The sequence below is a fragment of the Aulonocara stuartgranti genome (genome assembly GCF_965226115.1).
Source record: "Aulonocara stuartgranti genome assembly, chromosome: 9".
In the NCBI taxonomy this organism is placed as follows: domain Eukaryota; kingdom Metazoa; phylum Chordata; class Actinopteri; order Cichliformes; family Cichlidae; genus Aulonocara; species Aulonocara stuartgranti.
Genome location: NC_138960.1, coordinates 35,695,001 through 35,717,500, shown reverse-complemented (window position 1 = coordinate 35,717,500; position 22,500 = coordinate 35,695,001). Strand labels below are relative to the sequence as shown.

The 22,500-nt window shown below is 47.4% G+C and overlaps 3 protein-coding genes across 3 annotated transcripts in view; 1 reads left to right on the top strand and 2 right to left on the bottom strand.

Annotated features, from left to right (window-relative positions):
* Positions 1–22,500, top strand: part of LOC309714406 (gamma-crystallin N-B) — a 156,953-nt gene that overhangs the window by 61,898 nt on the left and 72,555 nt on the right. The window lies entirely within an intron of this gene.
* LOC309714368 (NACHT, LRR and PYD domains-containing protein 12-like) overlaps positions 1–22,500 on the bottom strand; it is a 253,157-nt gene that overhangs the window by 189,435 nt on the left and 41,222 nt on the right. The window lies entirely within an intron of this gene.
* inhbaa (inhibin subunit beta Aa) overlaps positions 6,757–22,500 on the bottom strand; it is an 18,978-nt gene continuing 3,234 nt past the window's right edge. Inside the window, exon 3 of the mRNA XM_082546824.1 lies at positions 6,757–10,726. Within this exon, the coding sequence (XP_082402950.1) occupies positions 9,906–10,726 (821 nt within the window). The 3' untranslated portion in view covers positions 6,757–9,905. The remainder of the gene's footprint in view (positions 10,727–22,500) is intronic.

Sequence of the window (22,500 nt, the reverse complement as noted above, 5' to 3'; positions counted from 1 at the left end):
CACTCTCTGGGTTTTCCTGGAAACGTTTTCCTGAGCCCAAATCGCTCCACAGAGTCGGGGAACGTTCGTGTGTGAAGCTTTGTTTGATATTTATACATCACGTCCAAGAACAAAACTTTTAATTTTCAGGAGCTGTTTGTCAGATTCATCACTAAATCTTAGTCTTAGTGTTTCCAGTGCAGCTGCAAGGGTGTGTGATCAGGTAGGAACACCGTTCATTCACGAAGCACCAGCAGCAGAACCCAACAGCTCAAAGAAACATGAGATAAAGAAGTACAAACACTGGATGGCATCAGTTTCTCTGCTTTTCAGCGGTTAAATAACCAACATGCAGCGAACACTCTGCAGAGACACTTCCTGTCCAACCCTGTACCTTTGTGGGACATTTGTGTGCACACTGACTTTCTGTTAGTGAGGAGATGCTGATAATCAGCTGGTTGAAGAAGACGTATTATACCTGTGCATGCACTGGAACATGGCTGACAGTAGAAGTGAACAGTTAATTGATTAAGTGACCAATGGCTGAGCGGCTTTAGTGAAGCAGTGGTTTCTGGGCGTGTGCTGTGGGGCTGTGGCTCTGACTCAGTGGAAACAGTTCTGTGAACGATAAACTGAAGCCTGCAGCAGATAAGAGCTCACAGCAGAAGCCTCATTAACGTCTCCACCGAGCTTTTAAACACAGAATGTGTTTTCCATGGAAGACCGTAAATCAGTCTGAGGTTCGGAGGCCTCAGCCTCGTCGGGGCCAAACCGCCGACCTCAGAAACGATCCTGCTGACCTGATGCGGCGTTCCTGCCACCCTCGATGGCTTTCTGCGGTTTCAAAGAAACTCGGGTTAGCCCCACTTAAATTTTACGCTGTGATGGAAACAGCTTCAGAGGATATCCAGCCCGCACATGGCAGTCCTCGCACACGGTCTTCAGCTGGCTGCTGATTAAATCACATTTCAAGGACACTTTAATGAGCTCCAGAAACGAGGGAACCCTGAAACACTCCAAAGCTGCGCCGCAGGGTCAGGATCCTCTCTGGGCCTGACTCCACGCTCAGCAGCAGCGTGGTGGTGCAGCCGGGTGTGACGGTGCTGATCAGGTCACCTCGTGCTCCTCCACCACGCTCCATCAGCCTCTCAGCCACGCCCGCCCTCTCCACAGTGTTTACACTCAACATTTTAGCAGGAAATTAACAGTCTGAACCTTCTGGCAAAGCGTTCAGCAGCTGAGTGCTGTTTCAAATCACGTCTACCGTTACACAAAACATGTTCCAACGTTTTTCAGTGAATCTGCCACAAGTTCATTAATGTGCTCACACAGTATCTGCTTCTCATTTCCTTCCACAAACTGAAGTGTGCTGAACACAGACGCTGTGACTGCCACCAGTGATGGAGAGTCGGGTGGAGTGTTCCTCTGTGTCCTGTGGAAGAAGCTGCTGTGTAATCAGAACCTGTACTGTTGGGGCGAAACAGACAGTGTGGCAGTGGACGGATTCATCAGTCACTGTGTGACAGGAACTATTTCTGTGAGAGCAGCTGGTTCCTAACTGGAACCAGTCGTCCAGTCGGTGTGGTCGGCACTTCTTGTTAGAAATCATGCTTTTTATTTGTTCTTGTTTCTAATGTCTCTGTAAAGCACTTTGAATCACCTTGTTGTTGAATTGTGCTATACAAATAAACTTGCCTTGCCTTGCCTTGCCTAGAAACAGTAACGAGCGCACTTGTTTCTCTGAAGAGCAGCAGTCAGACGTCTGCTTTAGATCCTCCACACAAACTTTAGTTTGCTGCACCTGAAGCATCAGTTTGTAGTCTGGACTGACAGAAGCGTCCTCAGGCAGGACACACGGCCGCCTTCTTTATTATTTCTGACTAGAAACACTTTTTTAAAAACACTTTCAGATACTCGATCTTGTCCACGTTTGTTGCTTCAGTCTGGATCAAACTCTTGGGTCTAACCTGCAGGACGTTTCTGCTCGACGGTCCAGTTTCCTCGGATAACCTCAGCGGGGATGTGGACCAGTTTAGATTGTAGATTATGATGAAGAGCAGCTCAGCGTGATCGTCTGATTTATCTTTAACTCGCAGTCAGAGTTAAAGATTGGGAAGGTCAGATTCCCGGGGAACACCCTCTGTTCTGTAAGCTAACTCTCACAGCGCCGCTATCGCAGATGGAAACAGTCATTTGTGATAATTACCCCGAGTGATTTTTTTCCTGTGCAAATCGTCCGTGTTGGTAATTTGTCAAGAAAAACTTCCGAGTGAAATTACCCAGAGAGCTTTCATTAGCAGAGTCGGAGTTGATCCGTCCCTCTGCGTGCTTCACCGTGCTGTCAGTGACTCCTCCGTCCAATGACCGACAGTTTTATGGTGAAATGCTCCTAACAAGGCGTTTGGACACGGCAGCAGAGCGGCTGCTTAATGACTCGACTTCAGTGAAGTATAATTACTCCTTGAACGAGGATGATTAAGTGTTCAGATTTCAGATGTTCCCTGAACGTGACATAAAGTTTCTCACAGACGTTGACAGGATCACGTCACCTCCTGAGAAAGAGCATCAAACAGCAGTCGACCACGGCGGCTGCCCCGCTGGCAGGGGAACACCCTGCTGCGGTCCCCGGAGCCTCTGATCTCCGCTCGCCCTCAGCCGCTTTACTGCTGGTCTTGTGAGGACCAGTAATGACTGCGCGCGCCTTAAAATATCCAACTGCACCCCAAAGCGTGACACGTCTGTGCGTCTGATTTAGAAACGTCCTCACAGAAGAGTCGCGGGCCTTGATGTGCCGCTGAGGCCAGCGCTTCATCTGCGAGTCATTTTACTGCCTCCTGTCATTAAGAGGGACGTCTATTTGTGCTGCACACACTCTGCAGCGGTGTCAGCCTGCCTACACCTCAGTCCTACACCAAGAGTCTGTCTGTGTGCTGGGGGGTAAAAACTAAAACTACTGGGTTTGGTGGGAGCCCTGAAAGGATTCGAGTAGCTGCAGGAAGGGTTGAACTGAGGGTTTAGCTTAAAGATGCTTTTTCACACTAGTAACACCACACAGTGCTGAACTGGGAATGATGGCCAATAATATTAATACCACAGACTCTGACTTTGACACAAAGTCATGTTTTATGTCCAGATGATGATGCAGAGCTCCTGCTTTCTAACCAAAGAGGAGGCACGATGATGGTGGAGGAGGCTGAAGCTGATTATCGGTATGGGCCGTACTGGTTTTGTTGTTCGGTTGCTGTGTTTTCTGCATTCCCATTCACCTGTTTCCCATCAGCCAGCTGTATTTAAGTCTTCACCAGGTGGTCAGCTCCATCAGAGCGGTGAATCCGCTCCTTACCTGGCTTCCCTCCTGGAGCTCACCAGCCTTTAACCCGTGGGTGTCGAACTCCAGGCCTCGAGGGCCTGCAGGTTTTAGATGTGTCCTTGATCCAACACAGCTGATTTAGTGGATAAATTACCTTCTCAACAGGTCTTGAAGTTCTCCAGAGGCCTGAACTAATCATGTGATTCAGGTGTGTTGACCCAGGGTGAGATCTAAAACTGCAGGACACCGGCCCTGGAGTTACCCACCCCTGCTTTAACCCAACAAACCAGGTGTCTCCTCCACTCAGGACTCTCCCAAGTAATTCAGAAAATTCTCACAGCCTGCCTCATACTTTCATCCCGGAGCAGCAGCTCTACTCTCCTCTCTGCTACTCGACTCAGACTGCAGCCTAAACATCACCCCAGTGAATTTAACTTCCCTTAAAATTTGATTTCCAGTTAAAATAAAGAATCAAAGCTGCTGCTGCTGGTTTTGTCTTGAGTCCTCCGTCCTGCTCTGGTGGCCACAGCTTGTAACACTGATTCGATGCACTGACGATATAAAAGCCACAACTTCTTATTGGTCGGCCATCTTTAAACCAAATAATTATCTGATTAGGACTCTTCGTCCCCAGAAGGACCCGAGTCCCCGCAGTGTTGCTGTGTAAACACATTTACGTCCCCACAGCATGACTAATACAAGCGCACGCACACACTCTCCTTCCATTAAATGACATTTTGTTTGTGTCTCCTCACAACAGCACGCACACAGACCTCAGTCCATTACCTCTCTCACACACACACACACACACACACACACACACACACACACACACACACACACACACACACACACACACACTGTGTGTTTTGCTGGTTGTTGGGGTTTCCTGGTGCCCTGTGTGCTGCTGTTTGAAAGCTGCAAGCGGAGTCTGGCTTTGATGCCGGCTCTCCAAGGTCGACGGCGTGTTGTGAGTCACGTCTGTGGAAACAGAAGATGTGACAGTAAACTCTAAATATACACTTCACAGCAGATCACAGAGCGTGACGCCGCCTCATAAGAACACAAGTTAAATATAAGTGAACGAGGTGGCATCAAAGAGTTCGGCTACTAAATGATATGACCTCTGGTGCTGTGTGATGTCATTGTGGGCGGAGCTGTGGATTTTAGCTCAGCTTCAGGAGGGAGGGGTGGGGCTTCAGGTGAGTGGATAAATAAACCTGCATTGACCTCTACCTCTGCAGTGAAATCTACCTCTGCAGTGACATCTACCTCAGCAGTGACCTCTACCTCTGCAGTGACCTCTACCTCTGCAGTGAAATCTACCTCTGCAGTGACATCTACCTCTGCAGTGACCTCTACCTCTGCAGTGAAATCTACCTCTGCAGTGACCTCTACCTCCACAGTGACCTCTACCTCCGCAGTGACATCTACCTCAGCAGTGACCTCTACCTCTGCAGTGACCTCTACCTCTGCAGTGAAATCTACCTCTGCAGTGACATCTACCTCTGCAGTGACCTCTACCTCTGCAGTGAAATCTACCTCTGCAGTGACCTCTACCTCCACAGTGACCTCTACCTCCGCAGTGACATCTACCTCAGCAGTGACCTCTACCTCTGCAGTGAAATCTACCTCTGCAGTGAAATCTACCTCTGCAGTGACCTCTACCTCCACAGTGACCTCTACCTCTGCAGTGACATCTACCTCAGCAGTGACCTCTACCTCTGCAGTGAAATCTACCTCTGCAGTGCCCTCTACCTCTGCAGTGACCTCGGGTTAATAAAAACTGAAGTTTAATGAACCTCTGCAAAGATGGCCGCCACCCCGACCCCCGTCAAAACTACGACACCAAAACCTGAATGCAGACAAACAGAGGTGGAGTCAGAGCATCTTTATAAAGTGAGAGATGCAAATAAAGGTTACTGCAAAGGACATGACAGCTAATACAGTTAGTGGTGAAATGTCCACACAGCTGTGCTCCACAGTCTGTCTGCAGACTAAACCCTTTTAAGCCTTTTGCAGTTTTGTGGGGAGTTTAGCACCTCAGACTCTCACAGTTATCTCTGCTCTGGGTGCGATGCCAGCGTCATAATGGAAAGAGTCACTCAAGAAAAACTATTTACTGTTTAATTCATTTCACTCTAATCAATACATAGACAAGAGAAAGTGTAACAAGAACGTCCAGGCGAGATTTAAGACGTGACCAGTAGCTGATTCAGTGTTTGCTATCCACAAAGTGACCTGAGCTTCACATGGAGCATCGTCAGCTGATCAGAGCTGCCTGTGGCAACAGATCAGGATGAGACGGTCTGTGTGTTCACTGGGATGTCCTGAGGTGTGTGAGGGAAAACATTCAGAGGAAACCACCTGCACTGCAGCATGTAGGGAAGAAATTTCCTACAAGAACTGGTTCCCAGTAGGTCAGTAAGTTGGAATTGTCAGTTTTCTTGCCTACACTTGGGCTACAATCAGCTGATTGTAGTTTGTGTTAGGAGAGGACAAACTAACACAAGCATCTGCACAGACAGCATGCTAACACCTAGCTATCCAACAACCCAGAGCTAAAGCTGAGCGTGTGCAGACCTCGGCCCAGCAGCCAGAGCCTGAACTTCAACAGGTAACAAACTGATGATCAGTCAGGCTGCAGCTTCATTTCTACCTGTTCCTGTTTATACAGTAGAATCACCATGACGACCACTTTAAAGCCTCTTTGTGTTGGTTGTGTTCAAACCTAAATACTAAGAGGAAGCTCACAGTGTCCTCATTAGGATAGGGATCTGTGCTGAGGGGCTGTAGCCTCAGGTCTATGTTGTTAAATGGTGATTATGAGACAGATGATTTTACAGAGTCACATGAAGGTAATGTTCTGTATAATATGTGTAAAACATTACTTTTTTATAGCGTTGACACTGGTCCCACCAAAGACAGGAAATGACTCTGGACACCACCTGTAACACTTGCTGCAGGTGTTCAGGCCCGCTCTGTGTTTATGCTCACATGATTCGTGTCATTCCTCTCAGCTTGTTCCCACTCACTGTTTTCAGTTCAGAGTGCAGAGCAAACACTCAGGCTCCCAGCGGCTAGTCACAGGTCAGCGGAGGGTGACCTCTGACCTCTGTCCTCGTGGATCGCAGCTTCAGCACAGACTGCATTTTTGCCTCTGGATGAGGAAGCCAGTTCCCGCTGCGCCTCCTCCTCGTGCACGAGTGTGGTTTAAGGAGTGTGGTCCAAGAGTGAAGCCTTAAACCTGAGGGTCACCATGGTAACTGTATTTTAAAGCGACAATACTTGACGTTATATCTCTGTGTCATCAATGCAAACGATGGCAGCGAGAACCAGTTTGAAACAGCTCTGAACAGCAAACTTCAGATCAATCTAGTGACTTTGAGGAAGAGGTCAGAGGTCAAACAGGACATGATGCTTTAAACATGTCCAGTTTCACAGGAAAAGAAACGATGACTCGTGACTCTTGTGTACGTCCTTTAAACTTTAATGGTGAAGCAGAAAAACAAAAAATACTATAAAATAAATTAGATTAGAAAAATGCCACAAGCACATTTGATTTGTACAACAAAGCAATGCAACATACTGGAATCTGATTTCCATATATACAGAATAAAAAATAGACTTTTTATTCTTTGTCCACTTTGTTCAGTGTCAGTATTTTTTTTTCATTTCAATATAAACAAAATTTGAACAAATAACAACCACGTTTTGTTTGTTTTTTATTTTTTGCTTCTTTTTGAGTTTTTTTCTGCACTGACGTTTTGTTTGTGTCCATGTACACAGGACCAACTCCGAGGTCGTCCCACAGTCCAGAAGAACAAGAGGAAGCTCCGCCCTCCTCCATGAAACCATCATAACAACAAAAAAAATCCAAAAAGTGAAAACTTCATCAAAAAGGCGACAAACACTCCAAAACTTTTGGTGAACAAATCGACAATACTGATAGAAACACACACGACACAGAAACAGCCGGACTCTGATTGGACGGTGTTTTCTACTAAATTTACGGCTGTGGATTGTCTTTTTTTTTTTTCAGTTCAGCATTGTGGGAAGTGGAGTTCTTGATGTGCAGAGAGCGAGAGGATGAAACAACAGCAGAGAAACTAAAAACATGAAAACTCACTCAGGACAAAATAACTGCAGGAATCATTTTCTGTGTTTTTCTGTGAAATCCTTTTGAATCAGATCATAAATTCATTGCTTTTCATTTAAAAACAAACAGATACACAAACTCGACTCTTTGGTCTCCTAAAGCAAACTAAGACATTAAATATCAACTTTAACAGCTTTAATTTCACCGTCAAAATTGAATTTTCACCAAATCAACTGAATTTTATGATTCATATGAAAATTCCCATTTCATGTATCCAAAGTGCCATGTTACCAACATTTTATATGATTAATGCTGCGTTTATGCAGCGATTTGTCTCATAGGAGAAAAACTTCAAAAATTTTACCAGATTTTAACTAAAAAAAATTTAATTTTAGCCCCTGTGTGGAAAAATCCCATAAAACTCACAACGTAACTTTAATAAAGACATAAAGGCCGCTTTGTTTTTGAGTTCATTGAGAAAGATGAGATGCTAATGCTGTAAACATTCACCACAGACAAAGACGTGAACGTGGATTGCAGAGGTTCGATAGGCGGGTTAGCTGTAGGCTAGCTATCACAGAGAACTTTAGCTAGCCTGTTTTACAAACGCAGGAAGTGGATCCCACAAAAGTGTGTGACCAGCACGTTTTCTAAGTGCTTCACTTTAGCAGAAGTCCTCGGAGCTTCTGACCGGACAGACCGGAGGTTCCCCGTGTGATTATTTAAGTTCTTAGCTCCATATAAACATATTAATCTGTACATGCTAACTGGTTGGCTAGCACAGCTATATAGCAACAGGCACGTGCAGATTTAGCCAATCAGAAGCCTCCACAGCTGACCTGCCGCTAAGTGTCAGAAAGCAGCAGGTGAGTGGAGAACGTCGTTTTCTGGAGACATCTATTGTGTATCTACTGTTAGCAAACGTTTGCTTAGTAATCTTTTATAAATCTAGAACAGTTCTGCTTTTCCTGATTTCCTGTCATGAAGCTCATGTTCATGTTAAAAATTTAGAAACTGTTTTTTCTGGAGGCCTATCTCCCCCTACCACCACTCCCCCTGCCAGTGGCAGACTCCCTCAGACATCGGTGCGTTGGTGGTTCTTGGTGTCCGGGGATGGGCGTCCAGGTACACACCGGCTCACTCCTTGGTGGCTGCTTATCGGGGCCTGGAGCCTGGGGCTCGGTCACTCAGGCACGGCTGGCTGCCGGCGGAGCTCACGGGCGCTTCCCTGCAACTCCCCCTGGCTTCTGCTCCGCGGCTGCTGAGTGAGCCCTCATCTGGGACTCTCCTCAGCTCTTTCTGGGACAGTGACGCGGCTGCCCCTCTGTTGGTCTTCCTTGGTCTCTTGTGTTCTGGGGGCCTCTGGATGTCTGGAGTTTTGATCTCCTCCATACCTGCTTCACGCCCTGGAGGACAGGGCTGTGGCCCCCCCACACCCTCTAGCAGATCATGCTGTGAGTACAGAGAGCTGGGCGTGGGCAGCAGCTCACTGAGAAGCAGTGACAGAAACAAACAGAAGGGGATGCAGCTTTCCTGCTAGACTTTTATTGTGAAACAGCATCAAGACCCACATCCTGAAATCAAAGGTACATTCTAACGCGAGTCAGCCACCTGCTTTTGGCAAAATCAGGATTCTCTGGCAGTGAGCGTTAGACGCCAGCTTCAAGCCTCAGCAACCAGGAAGTGACACAACTGATGACACGCTCAAGTATTCTGTCAAGACTAGTGGGGCTCAAACCTGTGACCTCCCTCCGGTCTGTCCTCTCTGTCTGTGGCTAATCTGAACACGAGTGTCGCTATAGTGCAAAAAATAAACACGTTTGAAACGCTTCTTTTAAAAAAGAGACATGATAACACAATATATTATTAACAACAATAATAATATTAATATACTTACTGACAATAATAATTATAACATAAAGAAGTGTTTGGTTCCAGCAGCCGAGCCAACTTGTTTCTTTCAAGTATCTCTCAACACACACACACACACACACACACACACACACACACACACACACACACACACACACACACACACTTCTAAATAAAGTACAAGAGTCTTCTTCTGTCTTCCTCCAACATTTTGAGAAAGTAAACATTTGGGGAGCCGACAAACGGAGACAAATAAAATACAATAAGGTCTGAAAACGTGAAACAAGTTGCATAGTTTTGAGATTTTTTTCTTCTTTTGTCGCATTTTTTTCAGGCACCTCGTCTCTCCGAAGTCGGTTCAGCGGTGCTTGAACGTCTCAGCCACATAAATAAGCTTCGCTCCTCCGTTTGTAACAAAAATATATTAGAGCTTTTTTTCTTCTCTTTTTCTGAAAGTGCCGTGGAGACTCTCTGAGTTCTGCTGGACGAGTCTGGAGCAGAGTTTTTATCCCAGAGGGCGACCTCGAGGGACGGAAGGAGGCGAAGGATGAAACACAGTCAATAAAAGTGACGTGATGATCCTAGAGTCAGCTTCCTCCCTCTCTGGGTTCAGAGGTGCTCCTCCTGTCCCGCTCAGGTCTGCGTCTACGAGCAGCCGCACTCCTCCACGATCATGTTCTGGACGTCCTTCTTGATGATCTTCTGCTCCTCGTTGTAGTACAGCATGGACATGGCTCGTAGGCGGGTTGGCACGCAGCACGACTTCACGTTCTGGAAGGGGCTGTAGCCTCTCATGCGGTAGTGGCTGATGACAGTGGAGTGGAAGGACAGCGTGGACCCGGTGATGCTCGCCACGTGGGAGGGGCATTCGCCCTCGCAATAGTTGGCGTGATAACCGCGTGGAGCGATTATCCAGTCGTTCCAGCCAATATCTTTGAAGTCGACGTAGAACTGCCGTTTGCAGCAGACACGCACCTTCCCATCACACTCCAGCCCGCGCTTCCTGCGCCGCTGCGAGTCGCTGCCGTCTCCCTGCCGGACCACGGCCATGAGGAAGGGCCGGTGGGACTGCTCCCGCTGGTTGTTGCGCTGCGATGTCTCAGCGCTGCCCGAGACCAGGACGATGGTGGCGCCGGTGTCGGCGCAGAGCGGGCAGGACACCCTGAGGCTCAGTGTCGTACTTGTGGCGCTCTGCAGCAGGGCCTGCACGGCCGCCGACACCGGGAAGGTGTGCCAGCCGCTGCGGCGGGTGTCCACCGTCTTCTCTGACAGGAGGGTGTCGTCCTGCGGCAGAGATGGACGTCCGCCGGACGGGTGGTGCTGCTGGAAGAGGCGGATGGTGACTTTGGCTCGGCTGCGGTTGGTCTTGGCTAAACGGAGGAAGAGCCAGACGTTGGCCTGCTCCACCAGAGACAGGTCGCCGCCTTCTTTGGAGAGGACGAAGTTCACCGTGCCCGGAACCTCACCTGAGACGGAGACAGATGGAGACGGACGGTTAGAAAGACTGTCATACCACCTACATTCAAACACACCAACCCGTCCATCCACCCCAACCTCAGTCACCTCAGTCACCTCAGTCACTTCATGAGTCATGTGACTTTGACCAGTAGAGGGCGCAGTGACCTTTTGGACTGTTTCACTCACACAGCCGTGAACCCGTCCTAATTGTAGCATGCACACATTTTACAACACGTCAGCAGGGACACACACACACACTGAGGACTCTGTGAGACACATGTGAGCTACACACAGCTGATTGGACTCTTCCTGCTGACTCGGCAGCAGCGGTCGGAGGTTTCGGAGTCAGGCAGCGTTTAAAGCAGCTAATGGTTCCCACCAGGAGCTCGGTGTCATACCGCAGCCCGGGACGAGCGGATTTACTGCAGCGTGTCTGAAAACAAACGAAGCGTTTCCCTCTGCAGGTCACAGCCAGCCAAGCTGTTTGAACAGGAAGTCAAATATTGCATTTTCACGCAGCAGCTGCTGGCTTCCTGAGCAGATAGTTTTCTATGTAGGCGATCAGAGTGGGGACGTTTACTGGCTGAATCATTTAAGGCTTCAGCAGCTCCCTGGAGGAAGCTCCCATTTTATTTTGATAGCAGACTTTGAGCAAAAAAACGAAAACAGAGCCGTGAAAGTCAGTTTACAATCATGTGAAGGAAAGAGAAGGACACACACACACAGACACAGACACACACACAGAGAGACATTAAAGTTCTCACAATCTCTGCAGGGAATAGCTGAATTCCTGCACACACACAAAACCTCCTCCAGCATGCAAACACACACACACACACACACACACACACACACACACACACTGTATCTCGTATCTCCTAGAAGCCTCCACACCAACAGCACCAGTTACGCCGGTGTTGCATAAGCGCCTCACATCACCTTTCCCGCTCTCTCCCCGATGTCTGTCGCCCGTGGGCGTCCGTGCAGAAAGTCAAAGTCACGATTTGGGAGTTTCTGAACGTCAGCTGATGAACGGTGCGACTGGGCGGCTCGTGTGCGTATGCGGAGGCGGCCGGCACTCGAGCGAGTCCATTAACACAGTTCAAGCGACAATTCGGAGGCGATTGTCTCGCTTGCATCATCATCGACACTCCACGAAGATAAGGAAATAAAAGTTCATTCATTGTTTCTTAGAATAGCTACTGCAGCCTTCAAACAAGCACAGAGATCCTGTGAGAGCGTAAGGGACCAATCTGGCAGCGTGGAGCTGAAGCACGGCTTCTGTGGGTTTCTGTGGGGACTCGACCAGAACCACGCTGGCATGGCGTGGCGTCCATGCCGCTGAGAGCAGCCATGTTTTCACTCATGATGCTGAAAACGGATAAAGAAGTAGCTTTGTTGACCTCTTATTCTATTTAAAGGAGCAGTTCAACTCAGACGTGCTGCTTCTGCCCGGCTGTGGTGATGTGAGGTGTTTTGAGGGTATCAGCTGCAGGTTTCTGCTTCTTTGTTAGTTTTCTCACAAGCTCATAAAAACCCACAGTAGCTGCATGTTTACAGCTTTAGGCCGGAGCCAATCAGAGCTGCTCGGTCACGGCCGAGCTGCGGACAGACGCTCGTTCACATCTGCGTGCAGAAGCGATGGGAAACGCGCCGCTCGTCCTTGATCTCATTCTGTGAGCTGTAAAATCAACTGTCATAAAAAGCATGAAGTCTTCTTATCACGAGCCCAGAAGCAGCCAAAACATTCCTGCACTGTAATTTCTCAGAGAAAGCTGTAACATGTGTGAGCCTGAGAGATAAACAAGTATCTGGACTGTAACTGAACGCTTTCTGTGCTACAGCGCACAGGGTTAAACCCGGCTGTGGGTCATGTGACCGTGTGGTCAGATGTGTGGATGCTAAAGATGACAGTATGGACGACTTCTGCACCGCTTCCCTAAAACCGAAGAAAAGTGAATGGAGTTTGGTTGGGCAGCGACTTTGAGCTGTTCCGTCTATTTTCTCATGAACTAATGTAAGAAAAAAATTTGCCACACGCGTCACATGATCGTGCATGAGTGGGTGGGTTTGAGGCTGGTCCAGATGCAGATCCGAAGCATTGTTGCCATTAAATGGGAAAAATGTCAGGAATGTGCAGCTTCTGTGGATTTTGGAAAGCTTTTACTGTCAGGATGGAAAAAAGGAAAAAGACCAAAAGAAGCGTTGACACAAAGTTGGACACGTTGGTCTGAAGCATCACTGCGAGCTGCTGCTCAAAGAAGAGCGACAGGTGGAGCAGCAGAGGAGGCGAGAAAGGAGACGCTCGTTTACACTCTGCGAGCCTTCCCCTCGCAGCTCATCACTCGCTGCCTGCTCGCTGCTAATCCCCTCCATCTACACGAGCGCATCGAGGACACACACACACACACACACGCATGCACGCACACACACACACGCACGCACGCACGCACGCACACACACACAGACATAAACTCACACACACACACACACACACACACACACACACACACACACACACACACACAGTTAAGTTCAGTGTTTTCCTTTGATTTACTTAAAGTCTTATCAGAATAAAGATAAATATAAGGTGGGGTCAGAAGACGCCAGAAATAGCTTCTATTTTATTTAAGAAACTCAATTAAAGTCAACAACATCGTTTAAACCATTAAACACCAATTTAGACCCATTTCGGCCGAATTTAGATCCTGACAGACTGATTCTAGAAACGCTTTTACATCATATTCGCCCAGCAGCTCGTTCAACACCCACTGCAAACCTAATATGAAGCTCAAACCATCAAATGTCGGCTTCAGATTCACAGAAACCATCTCATACCTAACTGTAACCATCGAACACGGAGCATTGATAACCATTTTACACCAGCGTTACACCACACACTGCCCACCGATGAAGACCGGCTGCTACTGCGGCTGCTCGCTCGCTTCTTAGGGTTGGGGGTAGAGCCGTGTTTGGGTTTTAACTCTGACGGTTCAGCAGGAATCTGACAGTCAGGAACGATAAACTGACCTCTGAGTCCAGCAGCGTTCCCTCCCCTCCATCGGCGCGGCGTGGAGATTATTATGACTGTGACTTGATTTATCAGACCAAGCTAAACAGACTTCCTGCCAACACGCAGCACAAACACGGTTTGGTATGTTGTTAAAAGGACGGCTGGTTTATTATAAATCTTATTAAATCCTCTCTAATCCCCTCTGTCACCCACACGGGGGAGAGCTGACCAGTGTTATTGTGTTATTGAACACCTGAAGGTCAAAGGTCACACTTCATGACGGCATTTATCTGTGTTACTAAAACCACAAACACAAACTCCAAACCTAATCCCATCACAAAGACACTCAGGTCAGCGCCACAAAAGGAAAAAGCGCCGCTCGGAGCGCCGCTCGGAGCGCCGCTCGGAGACCTGCTGTGAGGGAACAGCCATTGCAGTTTGAGCTCCACTTTGTCACACTCACACATATTCATGTGCTACAGGTACAAGTCAGGAGCCAGCAGGTGGGATTTAAGAGGGCGTTGGCCTTCAGAGGAGGCGGGCCTAACCTAAACCACTAAAGCTGGATTTGACCGTTGACACGTGAGTGAACACACCCTCCTTCATCATATCATCCTCTGTTCCCCATGTTTACTCACACACACACACACACACACACACACACACACACACACACTCACTCACTCACTCACTCACTCACTCACTCACTCACTCACTCACTCACTCACTCACACACACACACACACACACACACACACACACACACACACACACACAGTGCCCATGTTTGGACAGATGGGTACTGAGTGTGTGTCTGTACGTGCGCCCTGAGGATGAGCTGCTGGTGTGATCAGGCTGCGTCCTCACACAGTCCTGCTACACGGTGGAACCTGCAGAGTCACAGCTCTTCCTGTGAGGAGCAGGAAGCCCTGACAGCGCCTCAGTCCGTCCTGTGCGTCCATATTTGACTAAAATCACAGATCTCTGCTGTTTCTCAGGTCAGCAGATCAGGGTTCCTCCTCTGAGGAGCGAGAACATGAAAACTCCAACCTGCAGCTGCTGGACTAAAGTCCAGAAGTCATGACTCAGCATCTGCGGTCAGCAGTAACCAAACAACCGTCTCACTATCAAACCAAACAGCTGACAGCCGTTTCCCAGAATCCTCGGCTCAGATAAGCCGTAGTTTATTATCATTCAAGCACTAAACGTGTATTAATCCGCCGCTGAAAAAAGTCCCTAAAACAGCCAGTGCTGTGTTTGTCTCTGCAGCGAGTGAGACGTTTGTCATGTGAGAAGAAGCTCGGTTGGTGTTCGTCGTGTTTGTCCTGACCGCCGCCCAGCCGCCCTTTCTTCTGTCCTACAGTTTACACTAGGAGGGCGTGGCTGGCCCCGGTGTTTACCTGCACAGGTTAAATATGCGTCAAGTTAAGCATGTGGAGAAAGGCTTTAAAAGTCTGGATTAAAGAGCTGCAGTTTCACATGTTTGTGCTTTGAAATCAGAAGCTGAGAAATGAAAAAGGAAAAAACCTCCAATGAAGAGGAAATCGTCATGTGACCAGAAAGAAGAAGTTTTAAATCCTGAGACTCTCCATCGTCAATAATTCGCTTCAACACAATGATTCAAACTAATTCAGACTGGAGGTCACATGATTACAAAGCTGCTGAGCCGTCACAGTGACGTCGGCAAACCCAACGAAATGGCGAGGAGGCGTGAACGAGTTCATCAGCAGGCTCAGCGCCGGCTGGAGGGGCAAACAGGAGTGTTTAATAACCAATCACAGCTCAGATCTGTGTTTAATAACCAATCACAGCTCAGATCTGTGTTTAATAACCAATCACAGCTCAGATCTGTGTTTAATAACCAATCACAGCTCAGATCTGTGTTTAATAACCAATCACAGCTCAGATCTGTGTTTAATAACCAATCACAGCTCAGATCTGTGTTTAATAACCAATCACAGCTCAGATCTGTGTTTAATAACCAATCACAGCTCAGATCTGTGTTTAATAACCAATCACAGCTCAGATCTGTGTTTAATAACCAATCACAGCTGCAGTCACGCTGCACGCAAAGACACACTCAGAGCTCACATGACACAAACTCTGTGATTGGTCAGTCACAGTAACGTGGACGGTGTGAAAACCTAACTTTTACTCATCCAATGGTGTCACGTGCTGCTGGCGTGACAGTGATGTGCACATGCACGCAGGACGTGGACGCCGAGGCCTCCAAAGGCGCCATCTCGAGGCTGAACAGGTGGAGACGTCACAACGCGCTGCACTCAGAGTGCTTCAGTAAAAGAACGTCAGTTAGCTTCAGGTAAAGATGGGTATGAAGAAAAGTGCAGCTTTAATCCCCTGGCCTCACATGATGGAAGTGGGCGTGGCTCCAGCAGCAGCAGCAGAGCGGGCACTAGCCATGGCGCTCCTGAACGCTGAGCTTTGGCAAAACAGAGTTTAACCTGAGATTGAGAACACACACCTGAAGACCTGTCTGTGGTCTGGATTAAATACTCAGGGCGCTCTGTGGTGACAATAACCCGACTGAGAATCTCTAAACATCGGTAAAACACCAAACCCAGCGAGCAGCTGGCGTCGCTGAGTGTCCTGCTTCTGATTCGTCTGTTTCTGAGCGTCTAAACAAAGTCTGTGAACATCTGATCCTGGTTTCTCGAGGCTTTGATGGAACGCAGGTGTTTACAGGAAGTGGCAAGCAGGCAATTTACAGGACGCCCGTTTCACCAGCTAAAGGTTAAAGTTCACCACATCAGCACTGATCCTCTGCGTGGGAGGAGCTAAGGAGCTGGACTCGTTGTTTCCATCCAGTAGTCGCGTGTCGTGCTTCTATTCTCACTTGGAGGGACAATAAAGTGAAATGAAAGCAGCAGAGAAGTTTCAGATGTGGCTCTTGGCGCTGCGACGGCTCCGCTTGGATCGGTAATTTGCTAAAACTGTTGCATCACGTGCGCCGGCTCTTAGTACCAAATAAAAGAGGGCTGTAAAACGATTCCAGCAGTTTCAAACACGAAGACAATAAAACCCCGGCGAGGCCAACACTCATACTTCTGTTGTTTTAACAAAGTGCTTTTGTGGCCTGTTTCTCATTTTCAGCCCTCGTCTGAAGCACATTTCTCTCCGGGGAACGTAAAAATTTGAGCTAATTTCAAGTCGCAGTGCTGTCCTGTGGCTGAGCCTGCCTGTCAGTCTGGGTTCCCAGGCCAGTTTATTTATACCGAGAGCAGATAAGCAGCCCGGTCTGACAGACAAACGCCAGCGAGACTCTAGCACAGCGCCGCTTACAGAAAACGCCGCCGTCTGACGTGACCGTCGACTGCAACACCAACATGCAGACAGCTTCAAACCCGCCAGAGTCCTGCTGCTTCTTCTCAGCTCTAACGTCATCCACCATCAGACGAGCTGACGGATGCACAGCAGCTGGGCGTGTCCGTGTGAAAACATCGATCCAAACCTTTCATTTCAGAGGAACACCGGAGCAGGACGAATCTGCTCAGTGTCAGCTGACAGGTCGCACACAGACGACCTTTAAAGATGTCGTTACTCGGACGTTACTGAGCTTTAACCAACAGATATCTGTGTGCCTTCAAAGGGCAAAGGTGAGTTATCCTGGTGTCTTAAACAGAAAGCTCATTAATGCTGAGAGCAGATTCAGCTGATGCTCTCAGTTTCCACACGGGATAAATTGACAGCTCAAACTTTTCCTGGACTCGAGACGAATGAAACCAGTCACGCAGAAGAAGCTGGTTTTTATCTGCCTGTCTCTTTATCTCTGCAGGAAAAGTCTTATCTCAACTGTTAAGGTAACAACTTCCCTTTAACGTCACAACACATGAACAACATTTAAGAGCGCTCCTGCTCTGAGCCACACTGGGAGCCTCCCAGTGCTGCCAGTCTCACTCTGAGCCTCTGATGTGGTAAATATAAACCCGATTGTTTCTCTGTGCGGTTCATCCGGGGACAAATGCCGAGGCTCACACAGATTCCTCCTCTCTTTCCCACTCATTCCTCCCCCGGTCCTCCCTCTCTGCCTAAACTCTCCGATTCCTCCCAATGGAGCCACACAGCAGAGAGAGGACAACGAGGAGAGGTCTCACTCTCATGCTGTACTCACTGTCTTCTAAACACAGCCACACCTGGGATCAGAGACCCAGAATAAACACGGCCTACGCTGGAAACCAGTCAGCTGATCTGCTTACTTCAAATCTAGTGGCCAGTTTTCAGGGTTTCCAAGTATCTAAAGCACATATCTGGACTAGTTCTTCCTGTTCTGACCACTTATGAAAGTCTGTGAAGGCAGAGCTGTAATTTCAGTGGCTTTGCTTTTGTTTAGCAAACAAAGTCGACCAGAACCTGGACAACGAGATGGAACCAGACAGTCGTTGGTAACTAGAGATGGCACGATACCACTTTTTTATGTCCGATACCGATATCATAAATTTGGATATCTGCCGATACCGATATGAATCCGATATAGTGTTTTTTAATCAACACAACTGTTTTTTAAATATCTTGCTGCATTTTGTATAAGTTCATACTCAAGTTTAAAACAACAACTACACTAAAGCTATTCTGTTACACCTGTATGCAAAAAAAAAATTTCATAGTTCAGCAATACTGATCAATCTAATAAACTTAAACCTACACCATCCTCCCTATTCTGGTATTTTAAAGAGTACTTAGCGTAAATATTAAGCAACCTAACTAATAGGGTTCCAACTCCCAGCAACAACAAAAATAAATAAATAAAAAATAGGGAACCACCCCTCACGCTCCACCTCATGATGCTTAATCGACGTAATCAACCTTAATTTGATGCAGTGTGAAAAAAAATGCACAGAAATCAATTATTTTTCAAGAAATATTAAATAGATTCAACATCTTTCTTCAACAAAATTGCAGACTGCACAGATGGTACCTTCCCAAAGTAAAAAGTACTATAGCTTACTAGGGTATATTAGACTTAATAGTTACTATATACAGTAATTGATTTCTATTCATTTTACATCAGATTAAAACTTTGGGTGTCAGATAATTATTTATTAAAAGCTCGACATTTTAAATGAGAATAAGAAAGAAAAGTATGTCTTTGTGCCCCCTTTTCCCTGTTCATGCCCTATCGGCCCCCCTGGCTAAACTTTGCTAGATCCGCCCCTGCACAGTTACCAGCGTCAGCTACGTAGAAAAAGATCCTGGTGTAGAAAGTAATAATAAATAAATTCTAACAACAGCTGATCAAGCTTAAACGTGCTGCTGTTGTTCAGCCGCTGGTTTCCTCTTTCTGGTGCAAAGTGGGCCAAAAACAAACAAGAGAGACGGAGTCGCGACAGAAAAGCCGATCAGCTGATCGTTAAGCAGTTTCATGATTGAAGTAGCAGCAGGAGAGGCAGTCGCTCCATATATCGCTTGTTAAGCTTAACGCAGGAATGCTTTACAAACATTCAGAGATGGACTTACACACTTGCTTTACTTCTCTCGGGATAACTTTGTCGGAGATGAAATGCCGGGTTGCTAGCGAAGCTCCAAATGCTATCCAGACCACCGACAGGTCCCGCATGCCACAGCCGCTCTATCACGTGATGCATACTGCTCCGACGTGCTAACGTTCTGAGGTGAGTTACGGCGTGTTGCAAGTTTTGTGAGGTGCTTTCGTGATATTTAATGGATCGGATTACATTTTTTATTTTTCTCCGATATCCGATCCAGTAATTTAGGTCAGTATCGGACCGATACCGATACGTAATATCGGATCGGTCCATCTCTATTGGTAACTGAAAGTTTACAGACCATCAAGATGCATGTGGTGGTTCAGTGGAACTAGAATATCTGCAAGAGAGCTGGAGGTCTAACAGGGTTAACTTCCAAAAACTGATTAAGGCACCAGAGGAGGGTCTACGGCTGGTCTATGATTACTCTATAGCTGGTCTGTAGCTGGTCTATGGTTACTCTATAGCTGGTCTGTAGCTGGTCTGTAGCTGGTCTATGGTTACTCTATAGCTGGTCTGTAGCTGGTCTATGGTTACTCTATAGCTGGTCTGTAGCTGGTCTGTAGCTGGTCTATGGTTACTCTATAGCTGGTCTGTAGCTGGTCTGTAGCTGGTCTATGGTTACTCTATAGCTGGTCTGTAGCTGGTCTATGGTTACTCTATAGCTGGTCTGTAGCTGGTCTGTAGCTGGTCTATGGTTACTCTATAGCTGGTCTGTAGCTGGTCTGTAGCTGGTCTATGGTTACTCTATAGCTGGTCTGTAGCTGGTCTATGGTTACTCTATATCTGGTCTGTAGCTGGTCTATGGTTACTCTATAGCTGGTCTGTAGCTGGTCTATGGTTACTCTATAGCTGGTCTATAGCTGGTCTGTAGCTGGTCTATGGTTACTCTGTAGCTGGTCTGTAGCTGGTCTGTAGCTGGTCTGTAGCTGGTCTATAGCTGGTCTGTAGCTGGTCTATGGTTACTCTATAGCTGGTCTGTAGCTGGTCTATGGTTACTCTGTAGCTGGTCTGTAGCTGGTCTGTGGTTACTCTATATCTGGTCTATAGCTGGTCTGTGGTTGATTAATGGTTGAGATCAGGGCTGAGTTTCTTTAGTCTGATACTGAAGATCAGAGCGTGTCACCTCTTTGGTGTCACAGTTGAGAGGTTTTCAATGTTGGTGTCCCAAAAGTTCTCACCCTAACCATCCACCAGCTCAACGCTGGCTTTGTGGATGGTGGGAAGTTGATGGTTTCTGATCAATAATTGTGGATACGGGTCTGGAGCATCTTCTGGGTCTCTTCACTCATTTGAGTGTCTTTGCATGGCTAGTCTGGACCTGTTTACTACAGAGTGATGCATCTCTGCAGACACACAGCATCTCAGACACACATCAAAGCAGCCAAAGATGAGGCGACAATGGCCTCAGACCAGCGGCGGCCTTGTGGCTGTAAACACGCCGTTAACACGCTAAAGCTGCGTCACGCTAAGATCTTGATGGACAGAGAGGAAAGATGAGGAGCAGAGGTGGAGAAGATGAAAAGATGGATTGAAAATAACACAAAGAATGGATAAACAGAGAAAAAGAAGAAGACGGAAAAAAAGAATTATTGCCAAGAAAAGATGAGAGAGAAGGAGCAAGATCAAACGAGGAGCAGCGGGAAGAGAAAAATGGGAGTGAGAGAAAGGAAAACAGAGAAAGTAGTTTATTTTCATATCTTACAGATGTTTTTGTCCTATCAGCCGCTTCTATTCACTGCTTCCTCTCAGTTGTTGCAGGTCACTGAACCTGAAGCTGAGCTCATCTCACGGATGCTAGTTTGAATCCCCAGACAGAGGCGGCCACCAGAATAGACCAACAATGACCGGTTTATTCTGTCTGCCACAGTGGCGAAGGCTAGATGGAGGTTAGAGGGGGCAGCAGAGAGCGAGAGGGGGAGGCGAAAGTGGATTGAGGAATGTCGCTAATGATGTGTTCAATTAAGTTCAATTAGCCTAATTGTCCTCTGTGTGTGGGGAGAAGAGGGGGGAAGACAAACAGAGCGGGCTTATGGAAGGACAAGGCCGGACAGATGGATATTGTGTCTGAGCTGCTAAACGGAGGTTGACACTTGGTCTCCGCCAAGAATCCAGTTGTCCCTCTGCTTCTCTGCTTGCCATCTCCGTCGCCCAAAATAATTACCGAGGTCCCTGAATGCCTCACTTAGTCCTGACAAAGCACAAGACTGGCAGGGTGAAAAATATTCTCATGGCGGATCAAGTAACATCTTAGAAAAACAACAAGGGTTTATCAGATCAGGGGGAAGTGTCTGCTGACGGTGTCCTCGAGGCTTAAAATAAGGTTGCACACACAAGACTGGAACAGTCATCCAAGGACTGGTACTGGACGGACTGGAGTCAACCATGATGCCGGCTGTTTTATTTAACATGTACATGTTCCCAAAGTGAATTCTGGGAGTGTTTTCACTGGTGGTGGCTCCACAGACTCGAGTTTCACCCAAACTGCTCAGCGACCGCTAAAACCGGTTGGAAAACCGGGCACATTTCATCGTATGATAAGCCTCATCCTTTGTTTGGGCCAATATGGTAATGGCACAAAGTTCTGAGACTTCCTGTGCAAAACACACACCCACAGTGTCTGTGGGAAAATAACGATGGAAGAACCAGTGCTATCACAGAGGGGGTGGAGGTGGGGGTGGATGGATGGGCGGGTCTCCTGCTTTGTTTTGATCCAAACTCTGAACTTTACCAAGTAAAAAGCTAAAACGTCAAACTTGAGCCACAGCGCCGCCACATCAGGGCGGAGGGTATCGCACCGTTCTAACTTCACTATTAAAGTCAAGAAAACCCAAGCAGGTGATTAGGTAGAGGATCATCAGGGGGTCCTTTTGTCCCTCTGTGGGGGGAAACTCCCACAGGGCTTAAATCTGGGACTCCCCACCATGTGACCCTAGAACTGAAGAAGCTTCTCGGATGAGAGGTGAAACGTCTTCAAGCAACTTAAAGAAGTCCAGACGCTTTTCTTTCCAAGCTCCTTAGACTACGATGACCTGGATGACTGAGAACCCAAACAGTACTGAAAGTGCTCGACACGCCGGCATGGTGAGAGCTGTGAGCTTTTATTTAACTGGAAATATTCTCTGTCTGACATGAAGAGGTAAAGAAAATGTAAATCTGAAGAATGCACATTTGCAGGCACTTCCACAGCTTCACTCTGTAGCACTGAAACACGACTTCAGTATGACTCGTGCAGAATAAAGATGTGTGAGTGTAAAACAGAAAATCA